The following is a 25,693-nucleotide window of genomic DNA, read 5'->3' on the forward strand; positions in this document are numbered from 1 at the left end:
ACATGTACTCGTATAGTATACATATTTCACTTTGTGCAGACCACTTGCTGTTCCACCTATGCATTGCAGTGAAAACAGTAGGTTGCTTGCAGCACAACAGCTGCAAAAACAATGGCTGATACACATGTTGACACCGGTCGTGTAAGAAGCCAATGGAACACGTGACAAAAAAAAGTGCATATCAAGTGCAACTTGAATCATGGTATATTTATATTTACATTGCTGAAAAACTAGCAGCCATAGCACTGACAGTCGCACTTCCAAGTCTTCTGTATCTCAAAAACTGGACTGTGAAGGGGCTTCTTCCTGTTCCTAAAAGCCACATGCCAAAGTGCAGCATGCTATCTGATGGGGCGCTTTGAGGTGTAGGTTCGCACACCATCTCTCATTGCTGCTCGTGCATGCTTCATGAGAAGTGAATTTGCGTCGCCCTTCAGGCCAACACACAGATCTCTGGAAGAAACAAAAGCAAGCAAAACTGTACAAATGCATTGTTTGTGGCTCAAGAAACAAAAAAATGTCACTTGCACTACTTCAGTGCAGCTACTTAACATAGCACATACTGTAATGACGACACAGCACCCTGGCATGCCTTAGCAAGAAAAGCCCAGTGGAATTGTCAGAATGTTCAAAATTCAATGTAATTATTTTTTTTATTGCTATTTAATAGTTGACAGCTGTTTACCAGTTAAAAACAAGACATGAGACATAATCAATGGCTAGTACTCTCGACAGAACTAACAGGCAATTTCAGAGCATTAATAAACTGCTTCAGCTTCACCTTTAGCATCCTTTTAAAAGGGTCATGCAATGTTTCTTAAATTCTGCAGCCACACCATCCCAGCTAGAGTGCGTACTGACAGAGGACTCCAAACCATAAATCACACTTCTTCATACACAGCAGTAGATGGTAAAGCCAACTAAAAGGATCATGCTCTCCTCTTACACTTGACGGAAATATATGAAATCTTCCAGGTGGCATGCCATCAGTTTAAACATAAAAAAAATTAGTGTTGAAGAATAATGACGTGTGGATGAGAACTAATCTTTGTTCTTGCCAGACAGTAGTTGCACCTACATTGTTGCAGAGTGAAAACGATTACATGGCGTGCTTAAGAGAAGGCAAACAGCTACAATTAAATCTTTATAAATTTGTCGATTTGGAATACACTGGCAGCATTCTCACATAAGGGCATTTGTTGAGTGGTGCGCTTTCATAACCAAGAAGCATTGCAACCCTACCAAGTGTTGCATAGCCACTTCCGGTGTGCAGGGGCGTGGCCAAGGGGGGGAGGGGGTTGGGGGGGGTTCAGACCCCCCCCGAAATTTTTCAGTTTTGCTTGCGTATATATATATACGCACACATACAAACGCACGCACGAACATAAAGTATGGTTGAACCCCCCCCCCCGAAAAAATTTCTGGCTACGCCCCTGCCGGTGTGGTATGTAGAGGTGTGCGAATATTCGAAATTTTGAATATTTTTCGAATAGTGTTTGCTATTCGATTCGATTCGCACTGGAATTTTACAATTCGAACTTCCCAAAAACAAATACGGTCAACGTCCGATTGAAAGTGACCCCTTCAGATTTTCAGTATGCTTCACCTCATTACACTCTCGTATTGCGGCAAAGCTGGCTTTCAAGCGCCGTTACGGTCGAACTTTGCTAAGACACAGTCAACGTCCCATTAGAATGTGGTCCCTAGATTTTTAATATCTTCACCTCATCACACCCCGATATTGCGGCAAAGCTGCCTTTCAAGCTCCGTTACGGTCGAACTTTGCCAAGACACAGTCAACATCCGATTGAAAGTGGTCCCTAGATTTTCAATATGCTTCACCTCATCACACCCCGGTATCGCGGCAAAGCTGCCTTTCAAGCTCCGTTACGGTCGAACTTTGCCAAGAGACAGTCAGCGTCCGATTGGAAGTGGTCTCTCGATTTTCAATATGCTTCACCTCATCACACCTCGGTATTGCGGCAAAGCTGCCTTTCAAGCTCTGCTATGGTCGCAAATGTATTAACTCAAGAAAACGCTGGTTCCAACATGGAGATGAAAGATGCGGCAGAGGTGGGGGCTCAATTAATGCTTTTTTGGACCTGAAATTTGGGCAGGAAGTCCGAAAAATCGGAAGCCGAAGCTTTTTAGCATCCAAAATTTCAGATCTTCTTATATATCGACATCTACGAGGCAGATTTGGAACTCCGGACTTGAAGGGAGCACACCCTTGTCCACCACATTAGTTGGGCTTTGCCTATCACGTGTAAAGTGTTGTCGGCAACACTTTGGTTGCACCAAATCACGTACATAAATACAATTCGGCCTCTACAGTGCCTTATTCTTGATAAGACAACTATGAAACACCACTCCGCCAGTGTTTCATCAACCTAGCGAAGTGAAAGACTTTCATGTTGCTATCTCATAAGAATATGCTTAGGAAGCCTCTTTTTTTTTCTGCAATTTCACTTCGAAGTATTCGAAAAACATTCTAGAAATATTCGAAAAATATTCGATTCGATTTGCACTCACACTTCAATATTCGAATTCGCTTCGCACCCAAAATTTTGCTATTCGCACAGCTCTAGTGGTATGTAATTCTGGTTATGCACTATTAAAAAACTATTTGCACATCATCTGCCTTGTGGGGCCATTGGTATTAATTTTCAAACAATGTGCATGACAATATGTCCTCTCATACATCAGAGGTGCTAATGTTGCATACTTGTGCAAAATTGTTCATGCTAAAGGAAACATTGAGTGACTTACTCTATGTATGGCTTGATCTCGTCAAGTGTCCATCTCTCTTTTGTCCTGAAGAGGGTGTCAAAGCTGCACCATGAGAATAAAAATGAAAAGCATTAGGTGAACATAGCAATAGATGTAAAGCAGATGTTGCTAGCAGAATTTCTTTTAAAATGCCATTAAAATAATGTTTTATTCAAGGAACAAGACAAACATGTGGCAATTTGTCCATGTGGATTTCTAAGGGAGGAGTACAATTCACTCAACAGAGTGGCAGTCCGAATTGCAGTTGGCCCCAATCCTCCTTCCAAAGGAAACCGCGTGCAGTGGTTTACGTATTTGTTAGGTGACTTAACGACCACCGCAATCTCCCAAATGCAGAGCACAGTTGCACACCTTGTGGGACAGAGTCCATTGTGGAAGTGCCAGAATTTAGTTGAAACACTGCCTGTTTTCACAGGCACATATTGCGAGGTGCAACTTAATGGTGAATAAATGTAAATGTACTAACTAAATGTGTGCTATGCAACTGTGGCCATGCGCACACGCACAATAATCTTCTACCCTGGAGCTTATCATAATGTGCTAGGAACCAACATGCGCAGCCACAGGGGGCCAGCAAAACGCAGCTGTACCGTTAATTTTCTTTCTTTTGGTTTCAAAAACAAATAAAAAGGACTAGACTTTGACAGTGAGTGACTCTGAAAGCTGGTGCTAACAGAAGACCATAGCCCTCATCACATTCATTTAACGGTAGTGCATCGAGTCCAAGTTATTCCTGTCATAAAGTCACTATAGCCTGTGGAGTTAGCGCCATCACATAAGGTTATAACACTGTCATTCTTGCTTGTCGTCCTCACTCCCCAACCTGATGTCAGGATGCTGACAAAAAGCTTCATTAATTTGTAAGCAAGACAATTTAACCAAGATGGTTCATGATGAATGATGGTTATAGAAATGAAAAACAAGCAGCTATTGTTATTTGGGAAACATATTTGTTTGTCATTTTACTACGCTGCAAACCCTATAATGGTTTGGCCAAAGTTATATGCTACAAGCATCTCCAAAGTCAAGATGGGAGTCGACAGATGGTTACACGGAGTGGGATAGGTTGAATGAAAAGGACAAAGTGCCTCATACAGGCTGGCCAACGTTTCGATAGGAGGACCTATCTTTGTCAAAGGCACCTTGTCCCCCTCAAGCATGAATTGTACCAGTACTTTTCTTAAGATGATACTAGAATGCCGTGCTGCACGACACGAGCAAGCCGTAACATGCACAGGGTCCAGTAAGACACAAACGCATTATGTTTAGCACATGTTTATTCACTCAAGGTCATGCTGTCAAGAGATTGAGACAGCTGCTTTTGTGGGTAACAGGCAAAGTGACGTCTGAAAGCATTCACACACACTGTGACACACACACACGTTTCATTGTTCAAGGGCTCGTCACCAGGTTTGGACATGGCAAACATGTGCAGCGCATAGATTGCTTGGTAGCAATCGTGTATGCAGAGTGTGAAATGGCTGCATGGCACAAATACAAACTAAATCACAAACAGAAGGCTCACGTGCCCTTCCTTTAGAGGGAGCTGTGCTTCAAGAAAGAGTGAATAGTCGCATAACCACATGCTTAATGCAACAGGCACCACTTGAAATGTTATAATTTGAAAAAAGAGAGAGAGAGGCACTGGTCACAGAACATGGCACGCTTCTTCGCCTCCGTCGTATGAGCGATGCAGGAACGGCACTCTGCCTGCGGACACTAGTCAATGCAAATGGGGAGAATGTCTTTTTTGACAGTGTCTGTCCCCTTTGCGAAAATACTCCCTAGATGGCACTTTACAGCTTCTGCTGTGTAGCCAAAGCTTGAAACAGGGCATGGTGAGGGGCACTTTAAGGGAATGTTCTTGACACAGCGTTGTCACTCAATTCGATGGTGACATGTCCTTGTGCATTCTGAAATCACGCTGCGAAAATGTTTTGAAGCACAAATGTGGTGATGTCAAGCTTCGAGATTCAAGGTTAGAGGTGTGGCACTGTGGCAATTACTTTACCAAAGGTCCTCACAGCACATGTGATGCCACAACAAACTTGAGTCTCACAGTATAAGGTTGGTATCATGAAGCTCCAACTGTGCAGCCTACTAAATATCCCTCCATGTTTCACAGGGGAAACTTAATTATGAAACCATCATCACAGCTGTTTTTCACTTGCTTTCTCCTCAGTCAATGCTCTGAAAAGCAACCAGCTGTTTTGTTGAAGCAAGATATTCTCTATTTTGACCCAGAGTGCCACTCAGGTTAGACAACTTCCGGTGACTATCCGAGGATGGTGTAATTATTTAGTTTGAGCTCCGCCCATAAATCTACACATCTTCCATCTGTGTGGCCCCACACTACAAAACACACACCCTGAAAGAAATTCGAACAAGGCAGAAGTTCAGGAGACAATGGAGGCTTGAAGAGATGAATATTCTTGAACACAAGGTGTCAATGGAGCCAATGTTTCAACAAGTGGTTGCTGCCTTGAAGAAGACAAGACTACATGCTGAAACGTTGGCTCCAGCGACATCCCGTGTTCAAGAATATTCAACCCTGAAAGACAGCAATACAGAAAGGACTTCTATGGCATGATGTCAAATAAATAAGCGAACATAACTGACTAGTGTACCTATACAATAACTTTCATCGAGTTGGCTGACAGTGTATTCGCGACTGGATTCTCAATTTGTCATAATTTTCTATCATTAGAAGAGCAGTCCAGAGACAAACAGAAAAGCACAGACCAAAATCTGTTACTGACAGCAAACCAATGCTTACCAAAAAGCAGCACGAAAGTCACTGCAGGAGCTCTAAATCCCATTTTCTAAACATTCACAATGTTTGACCAATGGAGGATCACGTGACGGTGGCATTTTCAAGAAGCATGCACACTCAAGCCGACAACTTTTCTTGCAGAACCAAATGAAGAAACTAATTTTGTTCTGGCAGTTTCCATTCGCACAACATAAAATAATGCATATGCGATATTGATCTTGCTTTTGCCATTTTTGAGATGGTTGAAACCGTAGAGATGAAGAGGACTAAATGACAATCCAAGGTTCTTGTTTGCAGTTCACGTTTCAAGCTTAAAATGTGTACGCTGGTAGTTTCGCATGTTCTCGTGCTTCTTCAGCAAAGGATCGCTGCGAGCTCTGTTAGAACCACAAGGCCACTGACCACTCGTGGTGAAAACAGAATGCGAGAGTGCTTAAAAGCCAATGGTGCTTTGTCTACAGGCTGCACTCCACATTGAGAGTGACTAAATCACAGGCCCATGTTTCACACCGGTGCTTGCTAAGAATCAGCCCCTTTCGTTCTATCCTCTTCAGCTACATATTCAATTTTTATGATTGTTTAAGTCCCTCTTATGGAAGTAAATAAAAGAGAAATAGATGTTAATATGTAGTATGAAAGTTTGATACACTGTTTATATGAAAGTATGACACACCTGTTTAGCAAGATAGGCAACACTTGGCACCACCCTTGGAGTTTAATGAAACACTGCTCACTAAGTCTTGTGCGCAAGCAACACTGGACATCACAGCGACAAGCATCACACAATGACAACACATGTAGAACAAGGTCTACAGCACTGCTGCAAGTGCCAGCATGAAGTTGTTTACTTTGGGAGTAAAGCAGGCTTAAGTTCAGTTCACTTGCTTGCATGTGCATGATTACATTCCACAATATAAACAACACAAGAAAAAAGAAGGATAAAATTGTCTATTCTATCACTCAAACTGTCGCGGAACAAATTATTGTGCTTTAAAGCCACCACTGGCTTTGCAGTGTCACCTTGAACGTGATGTGCAACTTCACACTTGTTGCATTTTTCTTTGTTCGCACCTCGATACGTAATCACGCAGCAGGTGAAAGAAAGTAAAGTGAAGTTGTCATTGGACGTGTGACTGTTCGTAAATTTCCATTCTCTCCATATTTTTTTACACTGCCACGTTTATAACTGAAAGATGGCATCATCTCTCACGTTCAAGAAACCAGAGTACGAGCAATGTTATTTCGTATCAACGACAGATCCTGTGTAGTCATGCAGCATAATGTAGTATTCTTTTGTTCACCATGACCAGATCTAGACAAAACGCCCCTAGAATATTTTTTTTTACCACATCTTTCCAAATACCACATAAATACCATACCTGCAAAAACTGAGAGTGAACAAGTCTTATGTTTGCTGCAAAAGTCACAGATAATTGGCGTATTTAATTATACAAGTTCTTAGTGCATGTGAGCCTACTTATTCTTTTGATCACGACTCTGAAATACATATATTGAATGTTATCAGTGAAGATATCAGGTGGGAAGGACCTTTTACTTAAACCACTGACATGCTTGTGCTCACATTAAGAAATGCGTTTAGTTTAATGACATGCCTGGGTGGAGTGCTCTGTCAAGACAAAATAAGACCTATGCATCATTTACAAAAGTATCAGCAGCAGCACCATGTGTGTCAATATAAAGGTGAAAATGACCTGTGCATATCTTACTTAGAGTGACTGTTAAACATGAATATGAGAGACGATGCCATCATAACCTTAACTGTAAAGATTTCCATTAAAATATGTCACACTGTTACAAGCATGCATCTTCACTACATTCCAATCTTCAGGCAAAGGGTGTAAAAGGAGACATTGAGATAGAGGCACAAGTCACAAACAGCACTTTACGTCCTTGTCCCTTCACACCTAGAATTTGATGAAGCAAACCAAGTTTCCCCAAGTTTGCATTTAAACAGGTGTAACTGTATTTCTGTGGCCATTCTTTTTTCATTTAGCAAAGGCCAGAATCGACATTACAACAAAGGAAACTTCCGGTGGCTATGTGGCATGAACGAAAGTGCTATGTGGCCCCATCATGAAAATTATTGTAGTCTGCAGTATATCAGCTTTCCAGTGTCGGTACACTGTTTAATGCTCTGTAGTTGTGTTGTGCCACGAGCGCTAGTAGCACATATAACTTCGTAAAGTCGCTGCAGGCTCTCCACCATGCGCCGTCGTTGTTTTGCATCTGTGTCACGTTCACGCACTGAAGGGTATCGACGCTGTTTGCAATGCGTTTCAACCTCTTGCGCATGTAATGCGCGGTTTTGTTGACGCTGTCGCCTTTGCTCTGCTTGCCGTTCCCGCCCTGCTACCTCAAGCTGCCGTTCACAATGTCCCTCCGTTTTCTGAGCACACACTGCACTGCGCTGTCGACGTCGCTTGGTCTCCTGTTGTTGTTCGTCTAGTTTCTGTTCCAGCGCTGCCACATTTTTGCACCATTCACTGTGTTCTACAGCCTCTTGTTCCCACAATGCAACATCGTGGTCCCACGACTGATGTTCTTCGGTTTCCTGTTCCCACAGTGCTACAACCTGCTTATAAAATTTACAATCTTCATTGATCTGTTCCCGCACTGCCACCGCTCCTTGGTAATATTCGTGACGTGTTTCGGCTTCTTGCACACATACTGCATGTTCTTGTTGACGTTGCCCTCCCTCTGCTTCTGCATTTCGGAGCCCTTCGTGATGCGCTTCAGCCTCCTGTTCCCGCGCTGAGTCTAAACGCCATTCGTTATGCGATCCGGCTTTCACATGCACTGCACTGGCTTGTTGCAGCCTTTCCTCTTCCCCTTGTTCGCGCACTGCCGCATGTTGACGCCGTTCGTGATGCACGTTGTTGGCCTTCACTCGTACAGCGCTGCACTGTTGTGACCTCGCCCCAGCTTCTTGTTCCACCACCACCGGCGCGTCTCGTTGGCGATGTTGCTCTGCCTCCCACTTGCGCTCTTCTCGGCGTCGTAAGCGTTCTGCGGCCTCTTGTTCACGCACCCCGGGCCTTTGGCGCCTTCGCCGCTGCGCCTCGGCGTTCTTAGCGCGCACCCTGGCACGTTCTTCCTCTGTGAAGGCGCGAATGCGAGCGCGCCTCGCTTCGGCACAACGAAGCCTGTACTCCCGCTCCTCGGATGGTGATCGCACGACACGCGGAGGTGCCATTGTCGCACTTTTACTGCATATGCTTCCTGCGGTTTAGTCACAGGTCATATACGCGGGTGCACTGATGCGTGCGCGCGTAAAGTTGGTCGTGAAGGCGTGAAGCGTGATTATTCCGCTGACATCGAGAAACACGGACGCGGCATGACGCGACGCCGGAGGCGCTGCAGTCGCAGACGCCACAGACGCCTGCCGACGACGTAGACGACGCTAAACCGGCTTCACAACGCTGACGCCGGCGACTCTATCACAGTGGCGGGGAAATATGAATGAGGATCGCAGCGCGTACAGGCAACACCACCGTAAAGGCATCTATGCTACTTGTGCGTACGCTTGTGCCCACTGAATAAAGAGCTTCTTCCCCTAATGCAGCCTCCCCACCCCTCTTTTATTAAGAGCGAAGCTGTTTAAGCCGACCGCTAGTCCGTGCAGCAGAGCGAACAGAAAACTATCATCATCATGAACCGACACGCGCTCTCTTCGTCCTCTTCTTCATCATCTCCTTCGCTCCCACAACACGTGCGCCGATTTGTCCGGCGTGGGATGCAATAACTCTGATGGGCGAGAGAACGAGTACAGAGAGAGGAAGAAAGAATGAAAGAGATAGTAAAACAGAGAAAGAAATAGACAGAAAGATATAGAAATAAACAGACGAAAAAAAGAGAGAGCAAGACAGAAAGAGAGAAAGAGGGAGCGAGAAATAGAGAGAAAGGAATGAATAGAAGGAGAACAACAGAAATAGAAATAAAAAGATATAGAAAAACATAGGGAAAGAGAAAGCAGCAAGGCAGGCCGCCCAGCTCCTTCAGGCTTGGCACCACTAATGCGAAGCTGCGTTAATTGTTTAAAACAAATTCACTCCTGCTACGTGATGGAGATGAGGCTTGATGCATAAAGGCACAGCCAGTAAATGCTGCGCATGGCATGATTCTTTCCCTCGCCAGCAGTCGCCGATGCGAGATATTGAAACTCGCAGTCCAGGCATTGCACCGTGCTTCCCCCTCGACACATATTATTATTTATTTATTTACAGATACTGCAATCACCATTTGGTGATTTTAGCAGGGTGGTACATGAAGTTAGTCATGAACAAATGGCAAGTACAATGACATATAATATATACAGGTTACACAATGAGTATAGGGTAAATACAGACTACAACGGGCAAGAACATACAATAAAAAATAGAAGAATACATTTATACAATCATGTACAGTAGTATGTAATACGATTCAACTGATTAGTGCACTTTCTAATTTCAAGGAAAACAATGCCAATGAGGGTGCTGAAACAATTGCATTAGTTAGTTTATTCCACTCGACTATGGTGCGAGGAAAGAATGAATACTTAAAGCAATTATTGCGTGTGGGAAAGGGGATCATGGTGAGGTCATGTCTCTGCCTGGTAGAGTAGCCAGAAGAAAAAGAAAAAAATATCAGATATGTCTACTTGATAATGGCCGTTAATCAGTTGGTACAAAAACTTAAGCCTTGAGTTATGGTATCTTAATGATAAAGGTGAAAGTTGAGCTCTGCTTAATAGGTCCGTAACAGAAGTCCTTGAAAAATTATTGTAAACAAAACGCGCTGCTCTTTTTTGCACTTTTTTTAATTTGTTAATGTTAGTCTTAGTAAAAGGATCCCATATAATAGCGGCGTAATCTAATACTGGTAAAACAATTGATTTGTACGCTAAAAGGTGGACAGAAGGAGTGGATAGCTTGAGAGCACGACGTAGAAAAGACAGTTTGTAAGTTGCGTTTATCGTTATGTGTGTAATGTGTTTGTTCCAGCAGAGATCATTCGATATGTAAAGCCCCAAGTACTTATAATTAGTGACTTCAGTCAAAAAAGTGTTGTTAGCATTGTATCTGAAATGCAAGGGACTTTTCTTGTGTGTAATTCACATAAAAACAGTTTTATCAAAGTTAATAACCATCTGCCATTTCCTCGCACCAGGAGGCTACTTTTTGAAATGCCTGGTGTGCGGGAAAGTCTGCTTACGAAATATTGCACGCGAATTGGCATCGGAGTTCTTATATGAGCACGAGGCTCACAAAGCGGTTACATATAGTTATGCTTCTACCCGGTAGTACTGGGGGGGTCATACCAAATTTGTGACATTACAGAGAGTTCCGGAGTGTCGATAGGTATGCTCAAACAATCCTACTGTGTAGAAAAAGAGCATTTTACTTCGAGTGGCCAAAAAGAAAAAGAAAAAAAATACAGCAGCCATCGGGGGTTTCTTCGATAGCTGTGTCTGGGATCCAGACAGTTCTTCCAAGATTAGACTTGACATTTTTGAAAAGTAGAAAAATGCTGGCCGCAACTTTCTGCCTTCATTTTCTGTTACACAAGATTTATAAATGATGCACTGACTATATCCCCTTTCGAAAGTTCAACCAAGTTGGTAATTTTGGTATTTAGTGAACCTGAATTACCAGTTGATGCGAGGATTGAGCAAATCATCAAGGCTTTCGTAACAATCCTTCGTGCATCTCTTTCTTGACCTTGTTTAGGGAGACAAGTCTGCTGGGTCGGCTATTCTCCAGGAGGTTAATATCATCCCATGGCAAGCTTACACCAGTTATCCTAGTCGTACAACCCGGCATGACAACTATATTATTAGCACGTAAAATGACGAGACCTGACATGATGTTTAAAAAAAATTTAAATTCTGCATTAAATGGAGCTAATGAAGCTTACTGAAACCCTAAAAAAAATTTCTGGTAAGGCTCACAGTGCCCTACCTGATCTATTGCAACAGCTCTTCTACAAACCACTTTCATTTCTCAAGGCTGCTACTACTTGTGTGGCCTAATGTATAGAACAATAATAGACCACCGAAGAAGCTGGACTGAGTTTGAATATGCTGCAGTGTCCCGTTCCCACGTGACCACCATTTTTATGTCCTGATATCGCAACACACACACCTCTTAAGAAATGAAACTGAAACTATACTCCCTTTCATACATCAGTTGCAACACTGTGGAAGCTACGCAAGAAATTCGGTCAGCAAAATGTGTAAGTCCGCATGTCTTACGCTTGGCTTTCGTCGTTGTAAACACTAGTGTGAGCCGTGCAAGAGCCTGCGCATGAGGCATTGTGATGAGCTGCAAATGAAACACCAAAAAACAAGAACAAAGAGACACTAAGGGATCCAGAACAACGTATTGACAGCCGTATAATGGGGTTTGTTTATTTCTAAGGCATAAAGAATCTTCACTTATTAGTCATCATAAAAATGGAAAAAAAGATCACATTACGGGTGGCAATATCTTCGAACTATTTCTCAGTGTGAACGCACCTACTGCAAGAAGTCTCGCTAGCCTCCATAGCATTGCACCTGATATATGAAATGGAGTACACTTGTAAGGAGATAATTGCGGTATTTGATTTGGGGCTCTCTGAGGCTTTCCAGTTCTTTTATGTTATGGACATTGAGGTTCAGAACATTAATTTCGTGCAAGGAAAGAGGAAAATGAGAAACACCACTTGTGTCCATATTCCTTTATAAAGAAAATGATTCACATACCGTTCATTTGCATCATCTGGCAGATCCCACTTGTCGAAGAGATAGATGCAGTGAGGTGTGGAAGTTCGGTCTGTTAGGGCTAGACCCTGAAATTAATAAGATGAAACATTTCATACACCTCATTTTTCATCGTCATGCCCCTAGCAAAAACAAATGGTTTTGCTTTAGTCTACTATTACTCTCTGTTGTACCCTCTGTACATTTCCGACAGTGCCATTGTGAGTTCATCAAGACAACTGAAATGCCTGCGTGCGAATTGCCACCAAGTCAACAACACTTGTAGTACGAGACACGCTCTAAAAGGCAATCTGAATTTACCTAGATGTTTTAATGTATACGGTGAAAGAGTAATTGAATTCAACGGAACAAAAATCTGGAACACTCTACCCCTAGAGGTTCAAACTGCACACACTTTAAGCAAAGGATATCTAACGAAATTACATTGATAAACTAGGTGCCCTTTATGAAAAAATATGTTTATGAGGATTATATGGTTTGTTTTAATTATGAAATAGTATTGAATGCCATTCTGTTAAACTCTGTAATTGACCTTTCTGTTTGATTTTTAAACACTGGACCGGAAACTAGCCTTCCTTGGCTATTGGTCCACATAGTTGTATAAGTGTGTTCGTGTGAAGAAAAATAAAGCACTTCACTTCAAAAAAAAAAAAACATGAAAAGTAGCTAAATTGGACAGGATGTACTAAAAGTATGTACACATAAACATATTTTGAAAAATATTTTTATGTGTATTTTTTTCCTCCGACCTATTAGTTTCAAAAGTAAGCATAAAATAATTTTAGGTATAGTGACTTGAAGCATCACACGGCACTGCAAAAGGTGCGCTAGATGCAGAATGTCATGCAGGGTAAATCATGATGTAATGCTTACCTCCAACTGCTTGAGATCTGTCTGTACGCCTTCTGGAACACTGTTTTGCCACACCTCAAGGAATTCGCTCAGATTGAACTACACAGAAATATAAATGAGAAGGTTACAGAATTTACAGAAGGCCTGGATCACGGTGGCTCGGATTCATCAACAGTGCACGAACGACGAAGGCGTCTGTTCGGAGCAACAATTTTCACACCAGGATATGTTTTCAAAGCAGAAGCTGTCGCCCTTCAACATCCAGTTTGAATGAGCTCCTGTTTTATGTTTTCAGTGAATTTCTAAAATAACTTCGGCAGGGCAGAACAATAATTAATACTTGCTCAGTCTGAAAGTGTGGATAACTTGAAAAATTCAACGAGAACTGGAGAGCCAGTCACTGTGTGGTGCCCACGATAAGTTGTCAAGTGCCAAAGACCATCCTGGCTGAGTTGAAACATTGCTGAAGAGGTTGGAGACAGTGTCCAGCTCCTCTAGAAATGCTCACTTTGTTGGCTGACACTTCACTAGTGTGAAATGCGGATCACTTTCGAGACACTGTGTACTTACGCTGCAACATATTATCGGCAATTTCGGAGCTTCCCTTCCCCACAACACCTCGTAGGCACAAGGCCGCAATCCATGAGGGCGACACAGGGATGTGCATTTGCACAAGAGGATCATGAATCTCTCGGGAATTCAGAAGACACATCTGTGGACTTTGTACACAACAGTGACATAATGAGAACACCGACAAACCTTTTCAACACTTCGAAGGAGCACATCGGCGGTTGCCTTGCACATGACGTCGCCGTTTAGCGTGTAAAACTCGTCATCTGTGTGCATCAAACAAGGATTACAAGTTTAAGGGACAAATAAGTACAGCAAAAGGCAATGAAAAATAACACCCTTCCTCGTAAAATTAGCACAATGATTTCTGGGAGATGTGCCACTGAAGGGGCACTAAGAGTAAAAGCTAAATGGAGCTTGTTTAGTAGGGTCAGTGTTCTAAGATTACAAATATGCTACAGTTGTCTAGAGCGATGTTTTCATTTAAAAAAAAAAAAGCTTGTGAGAGAGGAGTGGCACAGCTACTTTGGAAATTCAGAACCAGCTTCCGTGTATGTGACTCATTTCAAAAATGCTTTGTTAAGAGTAGTAAACCATGGACAATAAGCAGCTCATCCGTTCTTACTACACACTTCTGCAAGAAAGCTTACCAAGATGCTTTGTCAAAAGTAGTAAACCATAGACAATAAGCAGCTCAGCCGTTTTTACAACACACTTCTGCAAGAAAGCTTACCAAGATGCTTTGTCAAAAGTAGTAAACCATAGACAATAAGCAGCTCAGCCGTTTTTACAACATACTTCTGCAAGAAAGCTTACCAAGATGCTTTGTCAAAAGTAGTAAACCATACACAATAAGCAGCTCAGCCGTTTTTACTACACACTTCTGCAAGAAAGCTTACCAAGATGCTTTGTCAAAAGTAGTAAACAATAGACAATAAGCAGCTCAGCCGTTTTTACAACACACTTCTGCAAGAAAGCTTACCAAGATGCTTTGTCAAAAGTAGTAAACCATAGACAATAAGCAGCTCAGCCGTTTTTACTACACACTTCTGCAAGAAAGCTTACCAAGATGCTTTGTCAAAAGTAGTAAACCATAGACAATAAGCAGCTCAGCCGTTTTTACTACACACTTCTGCAAGAAAGCTTACCAAGATGCTTTGTCAAAAGTATTAAACCATAGACAATAAGCAGCTCAGCCGTTTTTACAACATACTTCTGCAAGAAAGCTTACCAAGATGCTTTGTCAAAAGTAGTAAACCATAGACAATAAGCAGCTCAGCCGTTTTTACAACATACTTCTGCAAGAAAGCTTACCAAGATGCTTTGTCAAAAGTAGTAAACCATAGACAATAAGCAGCTCAGCCGTTTTTACTACACACTTCTGCAAGAAAGCTTACCAAGATGCTTTGTCAAAAGTAGTAAACAATAGACAATAAGCAGCTCAGCCGTTTTCACAACATACTTCTGCAAGAAAGCTTACCAAGATGCTTTGTCAAAAGTAGTAAACCATAGACAATAAGCAGCTCAGCCGTTTTTACTACACACTTCTGCAAGAAAGCTTACCAAGATGCTTTGTCAAAAGTAGTAAACAATAGACAATAAGCAGCTCAGCCGTTTTCACAACATACTTCTGCAAGAAAGCTTACCAAGATGCTTTGTCAAAAGTAGTAAACCATAGACAATAAGCAGCTCAGCCATTTTTACTACACACTTCTGCAAGAAAGCTTACCAAGATGCTTTGTCAAAAGTAGTAAACAATAGACAATAAGCAGCTCAGCCGTTTTCACAACATACTTCTGCAAGAAAGCTTACCAAGATGCTTTGTCAAAAGTAGTAAACCATAGACAATAAGCAGCTCAGCCGTTTTTACAACATACTTCTGCAAGAAAGCTTACCAAGATGCTTTGTCAAAAGTAGTAAAACAATAAGCAGCTCAGCCATTTTTACAACATACTTCTGCAAGAAAGCTTACCAAGATGCTTTGTCAAAAGTAGTAAGACAATAAGCAGCTCAGCCATTTTTACTATGCACTTCTGCAAGAAAGCTTACCACTACTTTTTGTTCACACTGTTCTGCAAGCACTGTTTACAGTCCTATGGCACCCCATATTACATGCCTGACTCGACGAGCAACAGAGCATGATGTACAAGATTCAAGACTGTCCTGCAGTTGTATAGGCAGGTTTCTGTTATGCATTGTAATCACAAGGAATAGTATTCACTCAATTCCATTCAGGAATGGTTAATGTTGAGGACGAGGCGTGCTATCTTCAAGTGCAGTTTCGCCTGCAACGTAATCTAGTTTTGGCCCAGAACAAAGCTCAACAATTTTAAGGAACTTAATGTATTACTCCATTCCTTAACCTATCAATTAATGTTTGTGTTGAGTGCGCCCCTCCACCTAATGAATCGGTGGCAAAGACAGATATTTCTACTGCAGTAAATCATCACCTCCAATTTTGATGTCACACGATATATATATATATATATATATATATATATATATATATATATATATATATATATATATATATATATATATATATATATATTATATTAAAAAAAGGTGAAGTATAAGAAATCGCTTCATTACCACTATTGGGAGTAGTGCATCTCCGAAACACTTCTGCAACAATCTCTCTGCAAGAAAAGAAAAGCACGTGTATAGTGCACTTTTTTTTTTTGCTGTATGAGTATAAAAATTGCTGCACAAGCCGGTCATATTCTGTGACGCGCACATTGCTCGTTTGTCCCCATTGGCATGCAGTTCCCTTCATACTAAATAAATGCCTTGTTTGACAGTGAAAAAATGCCGAGCAATACAACCTTACGCTTGCACATCACTTAGACAATTCCCAGAGAAAATTCTCCGTTGATATTTTTTTGTACTGCCACCAGACTATATCTCTCGTATTACATATGAGCGTGCGCTGCATGTACTAGTAGTATAACATTCAAGAGTAACTCGGCAATATGACAAAAATCGAGGAACGTCCGGTTACCGTGGCTCCAACTCTGAGATCTTGTCGACAACGTCACCGGCAGGTATCTTGTCCAGTCGCATGGACTCTGACTCTATGTAGTTGACAATGAAATTCTGTACTCGGTAGTAATATTCACCATCTAGAAGCCTGTAAAAACCTGTGTGTGCAGAACAAATATTATGTACGAACCATCTTTTACTATGTGCATGGCAACGCAATCCCCCCCACTAACAATCAAGAAAAGGACGGCAGAAATTAAAAGGTAAGTGGACGATCGAGAGATGAAGCAAATACAGAGGGAGAAAGCAAGGATAAGACTAGTGTCTGTGGTGATGAAACAGAAAGCAGGTAGAACAGAAAATAAATGCAAAGCAGCGACGTGGCCATACAGAAAACTAGCTCTTGCTGTTTATACATTGGCAAGCATTGATGTCGTGCACAGCTAAAAGATACATTAAGCATATAATGCAGCGCTCAAGGCACGTATTATATCATTCGAAAACTTAATATACAAATGTAGCTCTGTGCGCTGTCACCTTTTAAAGAATACACTTGGCAAGAATGTCGCAAAAACTGCACAGTGGTGCTCCTACACCAAAACCTTCTTCAGCATTTACGAGCCACTGCTGCATGTGGATTGATAAAACGTCAATGTGCAGATGACTCAAAATGTTGCATGAAGAGTTACAGCCGAAGGTGGTGAGGTTTGTACACATCCGTTTGCACAAAGAACCGTCATCTGTAACACTTTCCAAGAAGTAACTGCACATACTTCACACAGTAGTATTTACCTGTCATCCTTGTCTAAAACTTGTGTGGACAGAATCACTAGTTTTATTCTCTCACTCTCTCTTTTTGGAATGGTCAACCTTGGTATTTTAAGATTAGCTCCTCTCAAATGAAGCATAAATAATACAATTGGTGCACTTAGGATGCCCTTTTACATCTTTAAAACAACTATCCTAGAGATGAGATGACTGGACGAACCATAGAAAGCATTCATATCGTTGTTTTTCTTGTGTCTGGGCAAACGCAACATTAACACGTCTCCTGCCTTATTTCTGGTGTCCATCAATTTAAGGCTACGTTTATTGTTTTATGTACAAACTTAATAGCGCAAGAAAAAATCCTGCTAAATCATACTTCACTGTATGAAATGCGGCCACCAAGAAGTCACATACTTTTGGCATTTTCAGACTCATCAGTGGCTAATGCCTGCTCATAAGCACACCATTCAGCGCTCATCTCAATGGCAGCATTAAATCCTGAATTATTGTTAACTGGTAATGCGACCATCCATCGCATCTCACAATTCCCTTGCCAAGATTTCTTTATGCAGGATTATATGGTATATAGGAAACAGGGAAAAAAAAAGCCCTTGCAAAATGTTTCACACTATTCGGTTTCTGAATACTATGTGTAAGAAGAAAAGCCCTCACCATCGATTTCAACCACAGGCAGCTCCTCAATGGCCTGCCTGATCTCGGCTTCGCTTGCTTGCACTATTTCCAAGATGTTCCCGAGGGTATACTGGAAACCAAAAGCAAACAAATGGCTCATAGCACTTCTCTTGCAACTGTATGCGATTGTCATTTCAGTGAATGAGTCCTCTTTGAAGCCATCTGATGAATAGCACACAAACCATGATGCAACAACACCAATCTCACAAGAAATGAAACAAAGTACTACATACTGGTACTGAAGCACAATAACGACAACACTTTATAAAAGCAACTTTTTAAAAATTTGAACGTGCATGGGCCATGGTGTTCTCCGCCTTCTTCGTGTCAGCGGAATAAAATGGCTTGGTTATCGAGAATAAACTTTAGTTTGAGGTTAGTGCTCGTCCTGCTTGGCCTGCCTGGTTGTGTCATATTTTTTTCCTGCTTCAATAACATTGTATAAATATGCAACCAGTCTCATAGTTTTCTGGCTGTTTTAGTAGTATCACTAGTGGCAACATAATAAATTGGATGTGCACTTAAGTACTGTGACTTCACTGTGTGTGATGTGCCATCGGCACAGGCTCAGAGAAGGCAAACAGAGGGGTGACAAACACGGGAAATGCACCTTGGGCGTGACTTTGTCATCATCAACATGGTGCTCGAGTTCGGCTCCTCTGTATGGAGTCTGGCGAAGAAGTTCCAGCAGCTTTTTCAGTCGGGGGAAGCACTGGCGAAGCTCCAGGTAGCTGTGGAATGTGTGTAGAACCTGCGTGATACAACCAACTTTTTGCTTTAGTCCGCATGAAACCGCCTACATTTATTGGTGGCGTCCTTTAAGAACATAACCGGGAGCAAAAAAAATGGCGAAGACACATTAATTTCAGAGGCAACTCCGCTTTGCATTTCATGCACGCTGCCTTCTGAAATGGCCCATCAAGTAGTTCAGCAAGTAGGGGCATGCGAATATTAAATATTTCGGAGATCAAACCAAATTGCACCATGTTTGACTCGGTCTGCAATTAACATGGCTGTTATTCATAAAAACAGATATTTTTGAAATAAGTCATGAACTTTTCAAAATGTCAACTACAAAACAAAAGCATGATAGGTCCCATCTATATGGGCTTAAGATAAAAGAGGCTACATCACTTGGGGACTTTATGAGCTATACAATAATCTCCTACACTCTCTGAAGAGTTCTGTGCATGTAAAGAGTCTGCTTATTTGTTATCGATGGCCCTATTGTGGTTTTAATCTCAAACTTATGATTACTAGGATGTGAACATCATTTTATATTAACTGTGCAAGAGGCCTGTTGTATATTCAAAATACTATTAAAAAGTATTCAATATTTGATTCGATTTAAAAAATGACTATTCGTGCACACACCCTAACACACGCACTTTGCAATACAGTTAAAACTCGATCTAAGGAAACCCAATTTTATGAAGTTTCCAATCTAACAAAGAAATTTCCATTCCCTGGCAGGTACCCGTAGGGTTCAATGTTGTCATCAACTCAAATTAACGAAGATTTTGCGGCACTGAACTCAATTTAACAAAGTTATTCCGGAAATAAATGAACAAAAATGCAGTGATTTCTTTCCGATTTTTCGCACAGACGGCTTTTTTTCAAACGTTCGTTGTAACGCTATCGTGTTAAAACATCTAGCCACCCTCGTCATGACACTAGTTTAGAGCTTTTACATATCAAATGGCACTGAATGGTAGTGGTTTGTTGTCCTTGCACATACTCCCACAGGAACACGGTGGTTGCTTTCGTTATTTAATGGTTTATGAGACAGATGGCACTGATGGTCTCCTTGGAACTTTTTTGCTCTGCCTGTTCGTGCATTAACTGCATTCATTCTCCGCCTTTGAATATCGGCACTTTGTTGTAGGTTCACATGACCGTCTACCTCACCTGTATCGCCCGTACACTGGAGGAATTCATGCTCGGGATGCCTTAGTGGACTTTTCACACACGCAGGCGTGTATTAGTGGCAAATAAAATGCCGCGGTAGCTTTAGGGCGCTATATGACACTATATAATGTGTGTCATAAGTAAAAGGAGAACACCTTGCTGTCAACCGTGGACTTCTAACCCCAGAAAACATCACATCAGTATTTTATCCTGAAGCATATATCGTGACTTTTTTTTGGGGGGGGGGGTAGGGGGGGTCTGCTTTCCATTCTCGATCGTGAGGGCGCAATCGTAAACAGACACGACGATATGTATACCTGACTGGGACGAGCTTCAGGTGTTGAATCTGGCGCGTTTCCCACCACCTCAGACGAGAGCCGGAGCGTTGGCACGAGCAGGAGAGAGTTCGATATGTCAGCCTCGCGGACTTCGAAGGTACGGTCGCCGGTGCACACGACAGCAGGGCAGTCCTCTTCACCACGAAAAACCAGCCTGAGTTGACAGAAAATTTCATATAACTTCAATAAGTACAACCTCGGACGGAATGCACCAACCGACCTCCATAACATTCGAACGTGCATGGGCAAGCTGCAAGTCATACCCACCTCTCGCCTTCGCGTATCGTCTTCAGCAGTTCCTTATCGACCTCTAGCAGCCGTAGTGAGCTCTGGTTTTCTTCCGCAAACCAAAGCGGCTGAGCTATGGGCTGCAGGTCGCTGCGATCCAGCTTGGCGCGCTCCAAAAACGCTTGCACTTCTTCGTCAGTCCTTGAAACAAGACATTGAAAAACTGTAGGAACACCAAATCTTTACGGAAACAAAAGTACCGAAGGCGGCCAATGTTCAACACGGAGCCGCATTTTTCTAGCAGACGACAGCGCTTTGAAATGTGCGGTAAGTCGTGCCAGCGTTGCCGTAAGGTAATGCAGTAAGAATATATGGTCGTCTTATTCAAATTTTCAGCTTTAACAGTTAATGTAAAACCTTACCTGATCATGGCCATAGGATTTATGATGCAAGCAGAAAAGACAGTGAAATCTTCCCGACGAAACGTACGTTGCTAAACGCAAATAAAAAGCGCGCGAAACCAAGGAAGCATTGTATCCAGACTGTTCACGCTCTTCGCTAAGCAACATTCATTTTTAAAAACTTTTACCTTTTTATTTGTTTACATAAAAACACAAATAGCATAAAAAACAACCCAATGAATAATAACATTCACGAAGTGATATTTTATATGCGTTTGTTCATAAATAACAGAAGCGAAACCACATTTTTGTCATCTTTTTGTGTGTTTGTGTTCGGCGCGTTGCGTTGCTCAAACAGCCCCGCTGGCTGGCGTGCGTGCCACGTTGTCCGATCTGTCAGTGCCGGTGTGCAAAATTAGAAAGAACTGCAAGCAGCACTCAAGATTTTGGTTACGTTTCACGTGAACTGTCAGCTCACAAAACAAGTGTGCGAGAACGCCGTCGTCAAAATTTGCACAGGACGTGGGGACTCTTTTTTTCGATGTTGCGTATGAACACGAGGCTGCGTAGCTAGGCTCATATAAAAGCAAGTCCGGACGCATGAGGCAGTCCTCCGCGTTGTACTTTCGTGAGTGATTGTGATTCCGTGATTCGCCCCGCGTCCCAAAACCACAACCTTTCACCATGGTCAACAGCCAGAGGATGCGCATGGCCAACGAGAAGGCCAGTAAAAACGTCGTACTACGAGGAAACGTTCCCAAGTCGACGGTAAGTAGCACACCGGTGTCCTCGCATTTGTCGAAAAAAGGGAGATAGCCTGAAGCGATCATCAAACTGTTCGCGTAGTACGCCGTTTTGATTAACTCGAACGCATTTGCGCATCACCTCTGGGGCTTCACTTCATTCTTTCGCTACGGCATTTGCGTGTATTGACCGGATGAAGAAGTGGTGGAGATGCGTAGCCTTTGGCGACGCGTCATCTGCGAAGTCGTGCCGTCGCTGACGTTGCACACCGTTCTCTCGTTAACGCGTCCATCTCGCTCTCATGTTTTCCCGAGAACAAAATCCTTTTCCTGCGGATGCGAGGAACTGGGTATCAGCCATCTACTTGACCCAACTTCACCGTTTGCCGGGTGTGTGCTGTCGGTGAAATATGGTCGGTCTGCGCAGATGGACGTCTTGGCCACCAGGAGATAGTGAGCGCGATAAAACGTAGCCGCACAAGCTCGCTTGCGCAGTCCCCATCGTCTCAAAGACGAAGCATTCAGTAATGTATTGTCTGCTGCAACAACGAACTCAGTGTGACCACTGCGCAACACCTGTGCCCCTGTTTTTTTTTACAGACCACTACTGTGCGCTTCTTGTTTCCCTGATTGCGTTATCCGTGCTGTCTTCTTTCTTTTTAAAATAGCTCGCAACTGTTTGCGGCAGGAGAGCTTTAAAAGCGATCACGGACGTGTCGAATGAGTGCGTGTATTTTTACCATCTTTCCGGTGCCGTGCGAAACGCGAACACCTGTTTCGTTGCTGCGCATCTGTTTTCGCTTTTTTTTATGTCGTGCTGACGCGCAGCATGGTCTTTTTGGTGCTGCCCTTGTTGCGCGCAGCTGTCAAATCGCATATGCACTGACGTTTCCGTTTTTGTTTCTCTCTCTCTCTCTCTCCCTACATTTGCGTTTCCGCAACAGAAACCCCAGGACGAGAAGTACCCGGTTGGCCCATGGCTCCTCGCATTCTTCATCTTCGTAGTTTGCGGCTCCGGTGAGTGATGCAAACCCATATGGTTGGTGCGCTGTCACCTGGGACCTCGATACTGCGACGTTTTCTGTCGCCTTACGGTCAAATCGGAAAGTGATCGTGACATTAGCAACACAGTCGTACGTTTTTCTTTCCACGCGCCCAGAGAAACGAAAAATACCGCGATCAGCGGCTGCAAAATTTGATAAGGATGCGCGGAAACCTGCTTCGTGCTTTTGTAGAATGCTGCTACTAAAGCGATGCCTTGAAGTGTACTCTGTGGAATGGGGTCATTGCATGTGGGATTTAGCCACAGGCTGTTTGTGTTCTGCTATATGGTACCTTAATACGACATTTTGCAACTGAGAGCGTGCAGTATAAAGGATATTTTCATGAGTATATGTGTAGTATCTTTGCATGCCTAAAACTGTGAAATTTAGTGCTTTGTCGCTGTTTTTATCTGTTAAGTGTCTAGCTTTGTGCACTAGAAGTTGCTTAGTGCACCAAATACTTATTATTGCCTCTTGGCGGTCACTGAATTAGTGATCAAATAATTGGTAGGTGAAGCTTTTTAGGTATAAATGTGTATGGATTGCAGTTTTACCATCTCGTGCAGTTTGTATTAGCTAATTGCTTACATTCGGTCCAGTATCGTGTCAAGAATTGTTCACAAGATTGTGCCTATAGAAACCTAGCAACTTTTTTACAACGCAAAGGCATTGCAAACACAAAGGCATTGCAATCGCAATGCACACCCATTTATGAAGCCTAGTGAATTAACAGCCATACTTACAAATTTACTTTGGCTGCAGCTTCTTCTTGAACTTCTCTGGCATTTCGCACAATTGGTAGTTGCTAGAGAATATTTCATTACCTTCGAGCACGTATGGAAACAGGGCGAATACCAGGTTGTTCTGAAATTGCTAAGGAGTTGTGAGGAAAGTTGTTACAGAGCAGTAGCTAGTTACCTCAAGGAGCAGTACTGCTGTCCGATTTGCAAAATTGGTGAAGCAATCAAAATTTAGGTGTTGTTTTTTTTTAACACAGAGGTAACGAGCATTTTGTGTTGATGCAGGATAGCACATGAATTGTACAGTTGCTAGCGCTATTTCTGAAGCATCGGTAGTGAACTTGCATCAGCCACTGCCTTTCTGTTTTTGACACAGAGAGAAGTGTTGGGAGAGGCACTGAATGTCTTCAGTGTCTTGCTTGACAAAAGCAGTAGCTTGAACATCTGGGCTTGGTGAAGATGACACTTACTTTTACTTGGTGTTAACTTTTGCAGTTCTGCTGGTAACTCCCTTGAGTGCAGCTCTCTGCCAAATTCCATGGCTTCATGATGCCCATTTGCATAGTTCTGTTTTTTTTTTCTTTGACTTTGTGCTGTCAGAGCGTGAGTGCATGGTAAAGGTGATTAAGGGTTACCCTCCTCAGAAGCTATCCCTTTTCTCCAACTTTTCCTCCAAGCGGTCGGGATTGATTGCCATGGTTTGTCTGCTTGATATTTTGCATTACCAGCTGCTGCCACAAACCTGGCCTCTTGCATTTCATTCTCCGGCACAAACTTTCATTAAAGGGACACTAAAGAGAAACATTTAAATGGTTTAGATCGATAAGTTGTGCTCTGAGAACTCTAATGTCGTTAATTTTGCCATCATAGGTTTATTCGTACAGGAGAAAATGTTCAAATTTTCATTTTTCAATTTCGCGCCAAAATATCCCCGTGTGACGTCATGGATTTCAAAGTGTATTTATTGTATTTTGGCACCATTGGCTCAAAAAAATTATCCCAAATTTGGTATGTTAAGTCTATGGCCCCCTCAGAGGACAGTGTACTTCATTTTTATCGATTAGGAACTACGTAGTCCCTAGTAGGCGCCGTCAAAACATGCGACGTCACGGCGAATGGTGCGGAAACTTCAGGGTGGCATCGCCATCCACATTTCGTTTTTGTGCGTTTTCTCGCTTATTAAGCGTCTTCTCGCAGCAAGCGTGGTGTTTTTGGTATCGTGAAAGAGTACTTTACTAATATGAGAAAAATCATTTTACTCGTTAGTGCCTATTTAAAAAGCCAGACGGATTGGTGCACGATTGACATCCCAGAACAAGGGTGGCTGAAAAGTTTACAATTAGTTATAACTTGCACATTATAATTATAATTTACACATTTTATGCAGAGTACTTTGATCGGCCTGTTAATGATCCGAGGGACCTGTGCTATTGGCTCAATATATTCGTTAAACCTTGTCGGGGCTGTTTCAGGTTCCCTTGATATCTATGCTCACAGCCCATCATACGTTCACGAGTGCTTGTTCCAACTTCCAACACACATTCGCTTCTTCAGCATTGTATACTGAGGTGCCAAACAGTACATAGGGGGTAGCAAGTGTGATAGCGTTTGTTTATAGTGTGATGCATGCAATATGGCACTGACTCAATTCCTCCATGATAGATGTTGGTTTCGTTGCTATTGTACAGTTATTGTGTCCACTCACATCAACAGCTTGCATTACTTCATTTTGTAGTAGTTCAAACAGTTTTAATTGTTTTTCTGTATTGCATCTTTTCCAGCAATTTTCCAGATAATTCAGAGCATCAGGTTCGGCTGACCGGCCTCCATTCCAGAGACTTTGGACCATGACGAAACCACTTCCCGTGCGGGGCAGCGGCAGTGAATGTGGATAAAAAAAATTGTCACACATTAATGCTGGATTTTGGACAAAATGAAAATTGTATACATGTAACACTCAACTTCGTATACCTTTGTTTAATACCTTGTTATAAAATGTGCTGTACAAAGATGCTCTGTGCTTCTGGTGATGCTTTTTAAGAGATATTTTCAGAAATAAAGCCTTCCTTTTTTTTTACCTGTGTACAAAGAACTGTGCTTG

The 25,693-nt window shown here is 42.4% G+C and overlaps 1 protein-coding gene across 1 annotated transcript; it reads right to left on the reverse strand.

The window, feature by feature from the left end:
• Nucleotides 1-211: 211 nt before the first annotated feature.
• Nucleotides 212-21,222, reverse strand: LOC119376600 (sister chromatid cohesion protein DCC1). The gene is made up of 12 exons (XM_037646382.2): nt 21,088-21,222; nt 20,705-20,866; nt 20,417-20,591; nt 18,802-18,942; nt 18,171-18,261; nt 16,750-16,888; nt 16,341-16,387; nt 13,938-14,014; nt 13,200-13,277; nt 12,309-12,394; nt 2,770-2,832; nt 212-453 (listed from the first exon to the last, which is right to left on the reverse strand). The coding sequence occupies exons 1-12, from the start codon at nt 21,099-21,101 to the stop codon at nt 342-344; spliced, it is 1,185 nt and encodes a 394-aa protein (XP_037502310.1). The 5' UTR covers nt 21,102-21,222; the 3' UTR covers nt 212-341.
• Nucleotides 21,223-25,693: the final 4,471 nt, after the last annotated feature.

Source organism: Rhipicephalus sanguineus, unplaced genomic scaffold (assembly GCF_013339695.2).
Source record: "Rhipicephalus sanguineus isolate Rsan-2018 unplaced genomic scaffold, BIME_Rsan_1.4 Seq164, whole genome shotgun sequence".
NCBI lineage: Eukaryota > Metazoa > Arthropoda > Arachnida > Ixodida > Ixodidae > Rhipicephalus > Rhipicephalus sanguineus.

Coding starts and splice junctions, on each gene's coding strand:
- LOC119376600 (XM_037646382.2), bottom strand. Junction 18,943..20,416: donor CTGAAGCTCGTCCCAGTCAG/GTATACATATCG, acceptor TGTATCACGCAG/GTTCTACACACATTCCACAG. Junction 14,015..16,340: donor ATGCACTACTCCCAATAGTG/GTAATGAAGCGA, acceptor TGATGCACACAG/ATGACGAGTTTTACACGCTA.